The sequence below is a fragment of the Phyllobates terribilis genome, unplaced genomic scaffold (assembly GCF_046119375.1).
Source record: "Phyllobates terribilis strain yellow unplaced genomic scaffold, ASM4611937v1 Scaffold_2__4_contigs__length_985480577, whole genome shotgun sequence".
NCBI lineage: Eukaryota > Metazoa > Chordata > Amphibia > Anura > Dendrobatidae > Phyllobates > Phyllobates terribilis.
In genome coordinates, this window is record NW_027362762.1 from 749,042,372 (window position 1) to 749,055,935 (window position 13,564).

The 13,564-nt window shown below is 43.2% G+C and overlaps 1 protein-coding gene across 13 annotated transcripts in view; it reads left to right on the top strand.

Moving 5' to 3' along the window:
* CASK (calcium/calmodulin dependent serine protein kinase) overlaps positions 1-13,564 on the top strand; it is a 350,915-nt gene that overhangs the window by 281,527 nt on the left and 55,824 nt on the right. For all 13 annotated transcript variants that reach the window (XM_073667250.1, XM_073667249.1, XM_073667257.1 and 10 more), the window contains 2 exons: positions 5,432-5,620; positions 8,827-8,905. In XM_073667250.1, coding sequence (XP_073523351.1) covers positions 5,432-5,620; positions 8,827-8,905 — 268 coding nt within the window. The remainder of the gene's footprint in view (positions 1-5,431; positions 5,621-8,826; positions 8,906-13,564) is intronic.

The window sequence follows — 13,564 nt, forward strand, 5'->3', positions numbered from 1 at the left end:
AGTGTCAAAGTCCATTATACATGTGAATTTCCTGAAACAAAATGTTGTAACTTGTGGCCAGTGTGAAAATTGCAAGATCTTTTTATACAAATTGTGACCTGGGGAAAAAAATAGCAAAAAAATGAAAAAAAAAAATGCATTTAGCTGGATTTAAACAATAGGTTATTTTCTGCTGACACATTCCCTTTAAGCCCTTGTAGCACTTATCCATCGGCCCATATCAATATTTTGAAGCCGCTTTCCCTGCGCCACATTCATAATCTGTGCATTTGGTTTGTTGATGGATGCCATGCTTCGGAGAGGGAAGACTGGCATAATGTGCAGAGTGGTACTCCCATTCTTCTTCTTTGTTTTGCAATTTCAATGCTGAGAGTAATAAAATGTTTGGTTTGAATTGGAGCATATTTTATTTCTTATATCCTGGGAAACGTTTATATATTTGGGCATTATTTATATATTTCTATGTTATTAATTTGCTTGGTGTTCTTTTCTGCAAAACAACTTTTTTATAGTCTGGCTGTTCTTACTGATTTTTATTTCTGTATTCAAGATAAATGTCTTTATCTATTCACACGAAATATTACAGTGCTCAGGTTTATGTTGCAAGGTATATTGGCATCATGGGATGTATATAGTGAGGATTAGGTTTAGAAATGAGTTCTTGATGGCTTCCCTTTATATATTGCGGCTGATCTTTAATAGCTCTGCATATCCCCATTTTTCACCAGTGTCTGCTGCACTTCTATTTTAATAGAAATCATTGTAGCATCTTTTTTCCACCAAAGAAAGGAACTTAGATCAAGGTAGGGAAGCACATGTCCATTGAGTTCAGCCCTCTAATTGGCTTTGGTAGTCATCCATTATTTATAGTGGTATTGATTGTAAGGGAGACGAGCTACAGAGACCTGTGAAAGATTTACCAATTATGCCTTTCAAGCAAAATGTTCCCTCCATATCTAAAGCACTAGATTCTGTTCTCAACACCCTTGCTATGTGTTATCTGATTCGGCATATCCTTTCATCATGGCGAGCCTTCTCTAGTGTATCCAGTGTTTGTATAGTATTTCCGTCCTTTACAGTTTGTACAGTATATTAATTTAATAAATACATTTAACTTTAAAGAAAAGCTTTTTTTGGATTTAATTATAAACTAATATCTCTGATACTACAGGTTGCATATGATGCATATATTCTTACGTCTCAATGTGTAATAAGGGGGTCTGTAGAGTGACAGATCTGGTACTAAGAGGGTACTTCGGGGAGATAATGTACTTCAATCCACAAATCTGTCTAAAACTATAAAGGCTCATATGCCTCTTCCTGGTCTTATATGCCAGATCATGTGATTTTCCTACTCCTCCTCACTGTGCTTTCATGCGCCAGCTTCCTCCCCATTACCCATCAGTAGGATGGATAAAATCGGTAGGCATGGCTTGCTTCTTGCGGCGCTCCACTGTGTAGGCTTGATGTCCTTACGCTCACTGCTGTGCTATACTGCCACGGCTCACATACATGGCTGTGCAGAACGAGCCATGTCAGTACACATTAATCATTTTTAAGGCTCCATCACACATCTTATGACCTAAAAGCTTGGCATTATAGTATAGCAGGGAGAGTAAGGCTATGTTCACACATCATGTTTTTTTCAGGGTTTCTTTTATGCAAATCTTCAGCTGCGTTTAGCAGTACCAGCAAAGTCTGAGATTCCAGAAATCTCTTGCACACCTCCATGTTTTTTGTTTTTTTTCAGGATTTTGTGCTTTGCATGTTTTTTTTGCAAAATAGGGTATGTCACTTCTCTCAGCTTTTTGTTTTCATCCATTGGAAGTAATGGGTGGTGAGAAAAATGCTGAAAAAACGCAGGTGTCAAGTTTTCAACGTTTTTTTTGTGCCTAAACCAGAATGAGATTTTTTTTTCCACTGAATTTTATGTACATGAATAACAGAGACAAAAGGACAGTGAAAAAAAATGCAGCAAGAAAAAACAGCAACAAAAATCCTGAACAACCTCCTGGCAAGAGATCCGGTTTTGCTGCAGAAAAAGAACGCTGAAAAAGCCATGATGTGTGAACATAGCCTAAGAGGGGAGGGGTCTCAAACCCGCACACAGCCTGTGATGAGCCTTGGTCAGTGGGCTGAGTTGCATAAGAAACCAATTCTTTATCTGTACTTCACTTGTGACCTATAGACAGATGCTAGAATAGGGCTCCAAACATTGTCTCAAGACAAATAACTCAGACCTCCAATGTGATGCAAAACTTCAGTGTAATCCAAATCCATATTAGACGTCCATATAGTTGGACCTTCATCAGATGTATTGCAGATGTTTCGGTGGAGAGTGGGATAAGTAGCATGTGACAGTGCTGGTGAGAGTGCGCCAGTCCTTTGGGAGCAGCACTGCGGGGACCTAAAGTAACAGAGTAGTAGTACAATTACATGAAGTGGCATGCAAGGCCAGGAAAAGCAATGTGCGTCTTAAAGGCTTTTGACAGATTGTGGGTTGAAATACATTTTTATCTCCCCGGAGTACCCCTTTTAATAGTTTTCAGTTTTCTGCTCCTTTGATGGAGGACATAACTAAACAAAACCCAAGACCGAAACCAAATGAACATGTATCCTGCTTTAAGTAAATAAGTCAAAGCAATAGTGCATATAAAGAACATAGGGTACTTAGTAAATACCGTTTTTGATTAAAAAAGTGTAAAAGCCATCCCACCGACGTCAAGGTGTACCCAAATCGAGATGGTCCTAACCTCTAGTATTAAAACCTTACCATCAGGGCTGTTGAGTCGGTAAGCCAAACCTCTGACTCCACGACTCAGACTCCCTCATACATGGCTCATGTTTAAGTGATAAATTTACTGTAGCACAGATTCATCTCAGCTGAAAGTCTAGACCAGTGGTTCTCAACTCCAGTCCTCAAGACCCACCAACAGATCATATTTTCATCATTTCTTTAGTATTACACGGGTAATAATTCAATCACCTGTGCAATACTAAGGAAATCCGGAAAACATGACCTGTTGGTGGGTCTTGAGGACTGGAGTTGAGAACCACTGGTCTAGACCCTTAGATCAGGAATTGGACAGACATTTATAGGACATTTCATAACTTTCCCAAATTCTGATGAAAAAATATTCCCAACAAACTGCATTGAACTACTGTACCCAATTCATTATATATTTTAGCAGTTGGAGTCGCCCCATTGAACTACTGTACCCAATTCATTATATATTTTAGCAGTTGAAGTCACTCCATTTTATACCAATTCTGACTCCACCAAAATGGACACGGACTCCGACTCCACAGCCCTACTTACCATGTGTCATAGTTACGTCAGTGTGAAAAAGGGCAGAGCAGGACCGGGTCCCAAACCTGGGTGCCCAGCCAATGGTAAGCTATACAAATGTAATGTCAAGCTCAAAAAAAGGAGGCCACATCCTTACCTGCACTAAATGCAGAAACTTGAAACTAAATTGAAAAAAATGAACTGGAGTATTAAGTTGGTATGCATGCAAAATAGGAGTACATAATCAGTAACAGACAACACAGATTTGAACCGCATCAAACTGTTGCTTATATTAAAGGGCGAACCAAAAATAAATTTCTACTTGTCTTACCACTACTGATGAGCGCAAGTGCTCGTTACTAGAGTTTCCCTAGGGTGTTCGGTTATGCACCCTCCTATTTTACATTTAATGCATCTAGTAGTGCGGGGCTAGGTAAAATAGGAGGCAGGTCAGTGAAGGATCAGTGAGCTGTCATAAGAGCATACAGATGAATATGTAAGCAGAGAACCAGATAGAGCGCCCTCCACAGGCTGCCTCAGAGCACAAGCATATCATATCTCCATACTGAAAGTAATAATAATAATAATAGTTTTTATTTTTATAGCGCCAACATATTCCGCAGCACTTAACAAATTTTAGGGGGGACATATACAGACAATACAGAATAAGCATATCTCATATCGAAAGGAGTGAGGGCCCTGCTCGCAAGCTTACAGTCTGAGGAAATGGGGGAGACACAAAAGGTAAAAAGTACATATATTGTATAATGCAGCCTTGATATACTGAATAGGATAAATAATACATGGACTGGTGTCCTGCCAGTATGTGTACAGTCCTGACAGAGGCTATTAAGTGCATGGTTGGTATGAACCTGAAGTTGAAGAAGATTTTAATATGGGGGAAAACTGGGACGGACAGAGTGTGTTTAGGCGATACGCCAGTCTAAAGAAATGGGTTTTTAGGGTTCGCTTGAAACTGTGGGTATTGGGAATTAATCTAACTGTCCTGGGTAGTGCATTCCAAAGAATTGGCGCAGGAGAGAACCAGGAGAGAACAGTGTCCTTGAGGCCAATAGTGCGGAGGAGCTGGTGATCCACAGTGTCGAATGCTGCAGAGAGATCCAGGAGAATCAGCAGGGAGTAGTGACCATTAGATTTAGCTGTTAGTAAATCATTAGAGACTTTAGTGAGGGCAGTTTCAGTAGAATGTAAAGAGCGGAAACCAGATTGTAAAGGGTCAAGAAGAGAGTTATCTGAGAGATAGCGGATGAGACGGGAGTGGACCAGGCGTTCCAGGAGTTTAGAGATAAAGGGAAGATTGGAAACAGGTCTGTAGTTGGCCGTGCAGTTCTGGTCAAGGGATGTTTTTTTAAGTAATGGTTGTATGCTGGCGTGTTTAAAAGAAGAGGGAAAGATACCAGATGAGAGGGAAAGGTTGAAAATTTTAGTTAGCTGAGTGGTGACAGCTGGAGCAAGGGATTGAAGGAGATGTGAGGGAATAGGGTCACTGGTGCAGGTGGTAGGGCGAGAAGATGCAAGGAGCCTGATCACTTCATCTTCCGTGACTGGTTCTAAGTCAGAAAGTGAGCAAGATACAATGTGGCGGGGGAGAGCATGCATAACATTTGGGGATTAGGAGAAAATTTCCTGTTGGATATGGTCAATTTTTTCTTTGAAATTGGCCAGATCGTCGGGGCCTGTGTTGTTTGATTGAGGAGAGAATGAAATGTGTCAGAGTCGTTTAGGATTATTGGAAAGTGAGATTATGAGATTGTTAAATTAGTTAGTAAAGATTACACAAGAACCACAGGACAGATTTCATCAACCAAGGTATCATTTTAATCAGTGTAATGTCGCCCACCTGACAGTGTATGTGGTTTACTAAGCACAATCTTGCTGACAGGTGCTTTTTAATGTTAGCAAAAAAAGTTTTAAGCTATAGATTAGAATAATTTTCTTATTAGATAGATCTTTGTCACACTATACAACATATCTTTGACAGATTTTGTTTTGTAGAATCTGAATATTTTATGTGGATAGTAATCATCAAAATATGTTACTACCTTCCCTTGCCTGTGTACTTGTTAAACCTAATTTGCAATATAAAAGTGTTAAGAATGTGTTTTTCTACTTCTATTTTAGGCCTTACTACAAACTCATGATGTGGTAGCCCATGAAGTTTACAGTGACGAAGCATTAAGAGTCACGCCACCTCCAACATCTCCCTACTTAAACGGAGATTCTCCAGAAAGTGCAAACGGGGACATGGACATGGAAAATGTTACACGGGTCCGTTTAGTACAGTTCCAGAAAAACACAGATGAGCCAATGGTAAGATGCTGTGAATTATGCGTAATTCATGAGCAGAGCAAAAAACAAATTCTGCCATCAAATACATATTTACATTTTTTTTTATTTCTTTACGGTATAGATTTGAATTTTTTTGTGGTTTTTGTTTGCTTAATTATGGCAGTAATTGTAAGAATTGATTCCTGTAAGCTGAACACTTGTAGTAGTATTCTATCTGTACAATAGAAAGTAGTAAAAGGGGGTGAACTTGGTGACCAATATTAACCACGGCCAGGTAGCTCACAGATACTGTCAAATCTCTGTACTCTGTGGAAATTGGCTGCTGCTGCCCTCGCTCTGCATCCATGCTTTATTCACATGGGGCAATGGTACCAAACTTCTGTGGCTAGGTGATAAATGATTAGTGGCGAAATCTCATTAACCTTACAGTACTGCTGTGTTGCAGTTTATTATGCCTGTCTATTTCCTCCGATCCCGGCCTCTGCAGCAGTGTTTCTGCTGTAATATACAGCGGACACCCGCATTAGATGGCTGCAGGCTCTTCCTGTGCTGTACATATTCAGGATGGTGTCATGTAAAAGTAGGCTAGCTCCAGTGCCACTCTTTGGAGGAGACCATAACTTCTTGCTCTCTTACTGGCGACGTGGTGTCATCCCGTTTACAGCTTTCATGCTTTATTTTGCCTTCCTGTTCACATCGTGTCAGAAAGATGATGTTCTACTTGAAACAGCGAATAGTGATCGTGGAAGGCTATGTAAGAAGGGGATCAATTAAGGAGATGCAAGAGGCCTTTGTCGACTAATACCGAGGAACAAAACCACCAGTTAAAGGGGTATTCCCATTTCCAAGATCATATCCCAATATGTGATAGTTGTAATAATCGCAAATACCTCCAATTAGAAATGTAGTATACCGTATTTTTCGGACCATAAGACGCACTTTTTTTTCCCCAATATTTGGGAGGAAAATGGGGGGGTGCGTCTTATGGTCCGAACGTTACTTGCGGTGGTGGTGAAGTGGGATTGCAGGGCCCTCCAGGATCGTGGAGGTGGTGGTAGCAGCGGCAGCAGAGGTGAGACAGAGCGGCTGGGGCCCGGACCTGTGCCCAGCGGGTGCTGGGGCCGGTGTTTGGCTTTGAGTGGCGTCAAGCAGTGCGGTCTGCGCAGGTTTCCAGTGTGCGCGGCCATCTTCCTAGAGCTGTGATCTACAGGAAAATGGCCACCGGAGCATGCGCAGATCGGTACCTCCAGCGGGCATTTTCCTGTAGCTCACAGCTCTAGGAAGATGGCCGCGCACACCGGAAACCTGCGCAGGCCGCACTGATTCGCCACCCGATGCTGGTCGCTCGGCCCGGCGCAGGCCCCGGGCTCGGCCCGGCGCAGGCCCCACAGCATCTGACCTCTTCTGCTGCAGCCGCCGACTTCCTGAGAGACCCTGCCTCCTGTGACCCTCGCTCCACTGCCACCCAGGTAAGATACTGTACCTATTCAGACTATAAGATGGACCCCCATCTTATAAAAAATATTTTTTTCTATTTTCCTCCCCAAAATATGGGGTGCGTCTTATAGTCCGAAAAATACGGTAGTTTTTCTTATTCGCTATGTCTCTTTTCTCATGTGCAGGCATTGCAGGACCTTAGGTATCCATTGTTACGACCACTAGGAACTAGTTGACTGTCACTACATCAGTGGTCGTAACCATGGTTACCTAAGGTCCTGCAATGTCTGCACATGGGGAAAGAGACATAGCGAATCAGAAAAACTATACTACATTTCTAATTGGAGAGATTTACTAATATTATTACACCTACTATATATTGGGATATGATCTTGGAGATGGGTATACCCCTCTAACAGTTATATTCAGTCTGGTTTGGAAATGGCATCAGACCGGCTCTCAAACGTGAAGAAACAAGGCGTCAGTCAGGACAGCTGAAATTGTGCAATAAATTCTGCACCGGGTTGCACGTGGCCCCCAAAAACCAGCTAAGATTGCCTCAGCAATTTAGTGTATCGTGAAAAACTTGTCAGCGAGTGCTGAAATCACTGAACCTTAATCCGTGCACATGACGTGTGCAAGAACTGAAAGAGACCAACCATGCTAAACTTGCAAATTACTGTATGTAGTTACTGACTGCTGATGTACACATGGACCTTTTGCTATACTTCATGACGGCCGATGCTGGGTTTTATTTATAAAGTAATGTAAAGTCCCCGAATATGGGGTCTGGGTACACTGAAAATCCCCATTTGACCCATGGAACACCATTTCACTACCAGAAAGTTAGCTTTTGGTGCGAGATGTCAAAAATATGAGTAGTGCGCCCAATTTTCTTTGAATACTGCGTTTTACCTGGACATCTTTGAATAGTTTTGCGACCAACGAATAACCGAAGAAAAAACTTCCTGCTTTTGCCAGCAAGATGGGACAACGTCGTACTTCACGTGACTCACTGGAAACCTCACAAACGCTATTAGCAGCATCACTGTTGAAGAGCTGCAAGCAGTATCCGCCAATGTGCTCCGACCAAAGGTGCATGGGTGTGAACGGGGACCACTTTCAGCATCGGTTGTGACTTGTGGGTAAGTGGATAGAAAGCATCCACTTGCTTTTTTTATCTTGTCATGCTATCGCCGGTGGCAGGCTACTTCTCTGTGGTCCACCCTGTACAAGTGAGCTGTGATGAAGGTCTGGACATTTTCTCTAAAAGGGGGTCCCTTCAGCTGTCCTGACATTTTGTAATTCTTGTATTCTTTGTGAAATACAAATTCTGCAGAAACTTTTCTTACCCATTAAATAATGAAATAAAACTAGAGCATCTTTTCTTAGTGTTCTACCTTCTGTTACCCATTTGCTGTGTCCCTGTACTCTTACTGTACAATCAGTACTGACCTTGTCATAGTGTCACGGACACAACCCTTTAACAAGGGGAATAGTACACCCAGCTGTCAATTTATCCATAAATGTTCAGGGGAAATAAGAGGAATGGTGCAACATAGAGCTCTATAAAAGATGCTCCAGAGTCCTTTCATGGGTAATAAAGTATTTACTGAAACAGACATGTTAGGAAGGAGATTGTATATTTCACAAGTACTTAGAGATGATCAAAGGCCTACCATTAGGGATGTGGATAGACTGTACTACATGTCTCTGCCTTTCTCTGCTGTTTTTAATAATTTTTTTACTATAGTTTCTGTAAATCCTGACAGTTAATTTGTTTTCATCAGGGAATAACTCTAAAGATGAATGAGCTGAACCACTGCATTGTTGCAAGAATTATGCATGGAGGAATGATTCACAGGCAAGGTACAGTAACGATCTTACGGGCTATATGATCACGTAACTGCTGGCGCGCGCTTCACATTCCTGCATGAATGGCTTTTACTACACAGTTATGAATGAACCGGGTTCTTAATGAGGTTTTAGAAGAGGATGCTGTAAGGATTTATCGGAATAAGCCAAACCTTTGGTACCCAATTAGTTATGCAGTGCTCCTCTGAGACATGCCAATTAAATGTGTGTAGTAACATAATTTGGGCATCAGAACTGTTGACAGCTTGTATGCCATGTCTTATTACATCAGAATAGCTATTCCCGATAACAGAACTCATTTCTGTAGAATTCTATTTGACAGATGTGTAGGTGTCTCGACTTTGACCTAAAAGCGGTAATTGTATCTCAGCCGTTCATGCCTAAAATGGCTATATCCGGCTGTTGGCTGCCATAAGTCATCATGGCCGCAGAGAAAGCTGAGCGGGCTGAGTTACACTAATGTAATAACTCCAATGGAAGTTGCATTTACAACATGGCCTACGGAGCTCTGTAATGAAGTGTAGCCTGTTCTCCTGTTCCCTGAAATCCTGACTACAGAGGTAAAACGCATCTGAAAATGCTAAAGTAACGAGGGAAACACAGGATTCAGCAAGGTGGAATTCAGTCAATTTTTATCTTTTTTGAATATCTAGCGCTGTAGACTGCACGTGATCTTTTCACCAGTTTAGTTCCTTGAATGTTTCTTTCCAGCTGTGGAAAATGCAATTTGGTTTAATGTCAACTGCAGTTAATTAAAAATATTCATGATTTTGGCTAGAGTGATTCTTGGGTAGAAGGTCAGGAATATTTTTTTTGGAAATGGCACAAAGGTAAGCCTTCATTCTATCCTCTGTCTATTTAGTAAGTGCTTATTAGCAGCTGTATAATGCGTGGGCCATATTGACTATAATGATAGAAAGAAATGGAGATAAGCAAATTATGTGAATACTTGTGAATTGTCAGATCTGCTTTTTTTTTTTTTTTTCTTTACACATAAGAGTTTCTGATTATTCAGTCACCCAAACATTTAAGCGTTAGGTAGAATCATTCTCAAGCTGTGGCGACAAGGAAATGATACATGGAATCACATAGTGGCTCTAATGTCTGCTGAACTCGCCGTTATCATCTGGTTTGGCTGACAGTCTAATGTGTTTGGGAGCCGTGGTCTTGTCAGGGGGAAAATATCGATTCGGGATGTCCGATTTCACATTGCGAGTCGTATGGTCTCCCAGATATAAGCTGCCAACAGACTTGTTTTGCAGCCCTCATGCTCCAGTGTATGGGAGAGCTGGCGAAAGCTTCATTTAGTAGACTGCTATCTAATGTGTTTGGCATGCTTTAGGCTAAGGATAAAGTGCTGCCCGGCTAATGAGAGAGGACAGATTATGGGGCCATGTTTTTGACCCAGTTAAAATTTCATGCACTGAATTTTTGAAACTACACAAAGGTCATATTTAAGTGTATTCTATGAAAGAATCTCAAAAAATTTTCCTTCATTAAATGTCTAGCACATCCACTTAACCCAAACTGGATTCTCCTCCTTTCGTCCACATTTGATTTAATGTGTCGCAGCATAGGGTAAATTTAATAAGTACATGTGTAAAAGTACCATTGTAGCTCTGCTATTGAGACCATAACGCCTTGAAAAAGCAGTAATTGGTTCTAAAGTGGAAGTCCTGAAGCTGTTATACGCTGGTGACTCACTTTGGCAGTAGAGATCTAAAAAGCGGTACAGGACATAGTTATGTATTACAAAAAAGAGCTGATAAACACCCAGCCAGTAAATGTACTTTGCCAGGAGATGATACAAAGGTGTCAGTAATCACGAATGTCTGCTGTGCTCAATTTATACTCGCTCTGCAGTGAGATTAGGCGGTCATGTTTTACACAGGAGCAGCCTGTTCCAAGCTATGGTGGGGGGTGTCCTTTTTGCTTGTGTTGCTGCCTGCCTATGGTTGGTCAACATCATACAGGGAGAAGTATACACCCCTATTGAAAACAATCTCATGACGCCCACCTGAATTAAAGAGGTTTGTCCCATGAACAAAGTAAATATTAATTAACTGAACTTAGAATAAAAATAAGTTCCACAATTGGATGTGTTTCAAAAGAAAATATTGTTGTAAAAAAGATGATAGTCTTATAAATGTATCCCTTTGTAATGGATGTGTCCAACTGTGTAGGAACACTGTTAGATATACCACAGCTCCTGAGAATGGGAGGAAGCAAAAGAGTATACAGACATTACAGCAGGGGATCACAGCTGATTATTTCTGAGAGGTAAAACAAGTTTTTTGTTTTTTTATAAACAGGCCGGGAAATGGTTTTCCTTGCAGAAACCAGCAGCTGTGATCGCATGCTGCCCTGTCTGTACATTTTCTTTTTGCTTCCTCCCCTGCCCAGGAGATGTGGTATGATCAGACTACGTTCCAGCACGGTCAGACACGGCCATTACACAGTACACAGCAGGGGCACATTTATAAGATTATCTCAGCACAGGAACATTTTATTTAAAGGGAATCTGCCCCCCCCCCCCCCCCCTGGCACTTATCTGACCTCTAATATGGGCATACAGATGATTTAAATGTAAATTTATACCTACCTGTATGCCTCATATTACTGGACTTGTTGCTGTGAAATGTCTTTTTTATTCATTCTGGTTTCTGATGTGTTCCCGTCCTGGGGCCTGCAAGAAATCCCGCCTGTTTTAATTATACGGTTTCCCCCCTCCCTGCATATGACAGTGCCCTGTGATGTGCAGTCGCTGCGGCCAGATCCCACGCCGGCGCACTTCACCTTTTACGCAAGGCGCACTTCTCCCTGCCTCTATCATTGTAGAGCAGGGATCTTGTGCACAGGCATCAGGAAGTCAGTGACTCGCATGTGCACAAGATCCTTGCTCAACAGTGATACATAAACGGCAGGAAGAAGTGCGCCTTGCTTAAAAAATGAAGTGCGCAGGATCTGGCCACGGCGACTGCACATCACAGGGGGAAACATTATCATTAAAACAGTAGGTGGGATTTCTTGCAGGCATCGGGACGGGAATACATCAGAAACCAGAATGAATAAAAATCAATTTCACACCAACAAGACCGCTAATATGAGGCATACAGGTAGGTATAGATTTACATTTCTTTCACCTGTATGCCCATATTAGAGGTCAGGTGAGTGCTAGGGGGTGACAAATTCCCTTTAACACATGCAATTGTGAAAATTATTTTTATTTCAAGATTTATTGATTAAAGTGTACTTTTGCTTGTGGGATAATCCCTTTAACTGACTAACAAATACTTTGATAATCTCTCTGTAACAGAGAGGCAAAATTAGAAAGGAGAGGGAGGGGGGGGGACAACAAAAAAAGAAAAAAACGACACCTTTTATTGTGCTCTACAGCAGAGGTCCCCAACCGCCGGTCCGCGGACCAGGACCGGGCCGTTGGGGTTTTTCAGCCGGTCCGCGGGGAGAGGGGGCCCCTCCAGCCTCCAGCAGGGCCGCCATCAGGGCATGACTGCCCTGACTCCAGTATGGGGCCCGGCCGGTAGGAGCCCCCTCGGAGCCCCCCTCTTGTGCGTCTCTCTCCTCATGGGGCCCCCGGCCCCATGCTAAGCGCCGGGTCCGGGACATCTTAGCGCTGCGCTGCTGCGGCAGCACCTTCATGATTCCCCTGACTTCCGGTCATGCGACGGCGCCGTCACATGGCCGGAAGTCAGGAGAACCTGGTGTCAGCGATTTGGACGAGCGCCAGGATTCTGCAGGGATCGCATGGGGGTAAGTATAACAAGTTTGATTTTTTTTTAAATACAATTAACTAGGAGTGGGGGGAATGGGAGATGCACATGGGGGGAGGGGAGAGATGAGAGATGCACATGGGGGAGGGGAGAGATGAGAGATCCACATGGGGGGGGAGGGGAGAGATGAGAGATGCACATGGGGGAGGGGAGAGATGAGAGATCCACATGGGGGGGAGGGGAGAGATGAGAGATGCACATGGGGGAGGGGAGAGATGAGAGATCCACATGGGGGGGAGGGGAGAGATGAGAGATGCACATGGGGGGAGGGGAGAGATGAGAGATGCACATGGGAGGGAGGGGAGAGATGAGAGATGCACGGGGGGTGGATGAGAGATGCACGGGGGGTGGATGAGAGATGCACGGGGGGGGGATGAGAGATGCACGGGGGGGGGATGAGAGATGCACGGAGGGGGATGAGAGATGCACGGGGGTGAGCTGCACATGGGGGGGTTATGTTTACATAACTTTGTTGCCTTATGAAGGGCGGGGGGGGCCCCCAAAAATTTCTTGCACAGGGGCCCACTACAGTCTGTGTCCGCCCCTGGGATGAAGTAAATGCAGCTGAACAGCAGCTGTCAGGACAGCTGCCCTGTCCTGCTGCAGGGCGTGATGGGGCCTCAGTGATGCGGCTCCTGGCACAGCACATTATGTGGGGCTCCTGGCGGGGACCTGGTCTACACTATATGATAAGTATGCACTAAACTCCAAATCCCTCCATTACCCCGCCCCCATATGACCAAAGCCCCGCCCACCCCACCCCACCCCCTCCTTGCTGGGCCATGGAAAAATGATCTTGCTTCAAGCCGGTCCCTGGTGCAAAAAAGGTTGGGGACCACTGCTCTACAGTCTTTTCAACAGT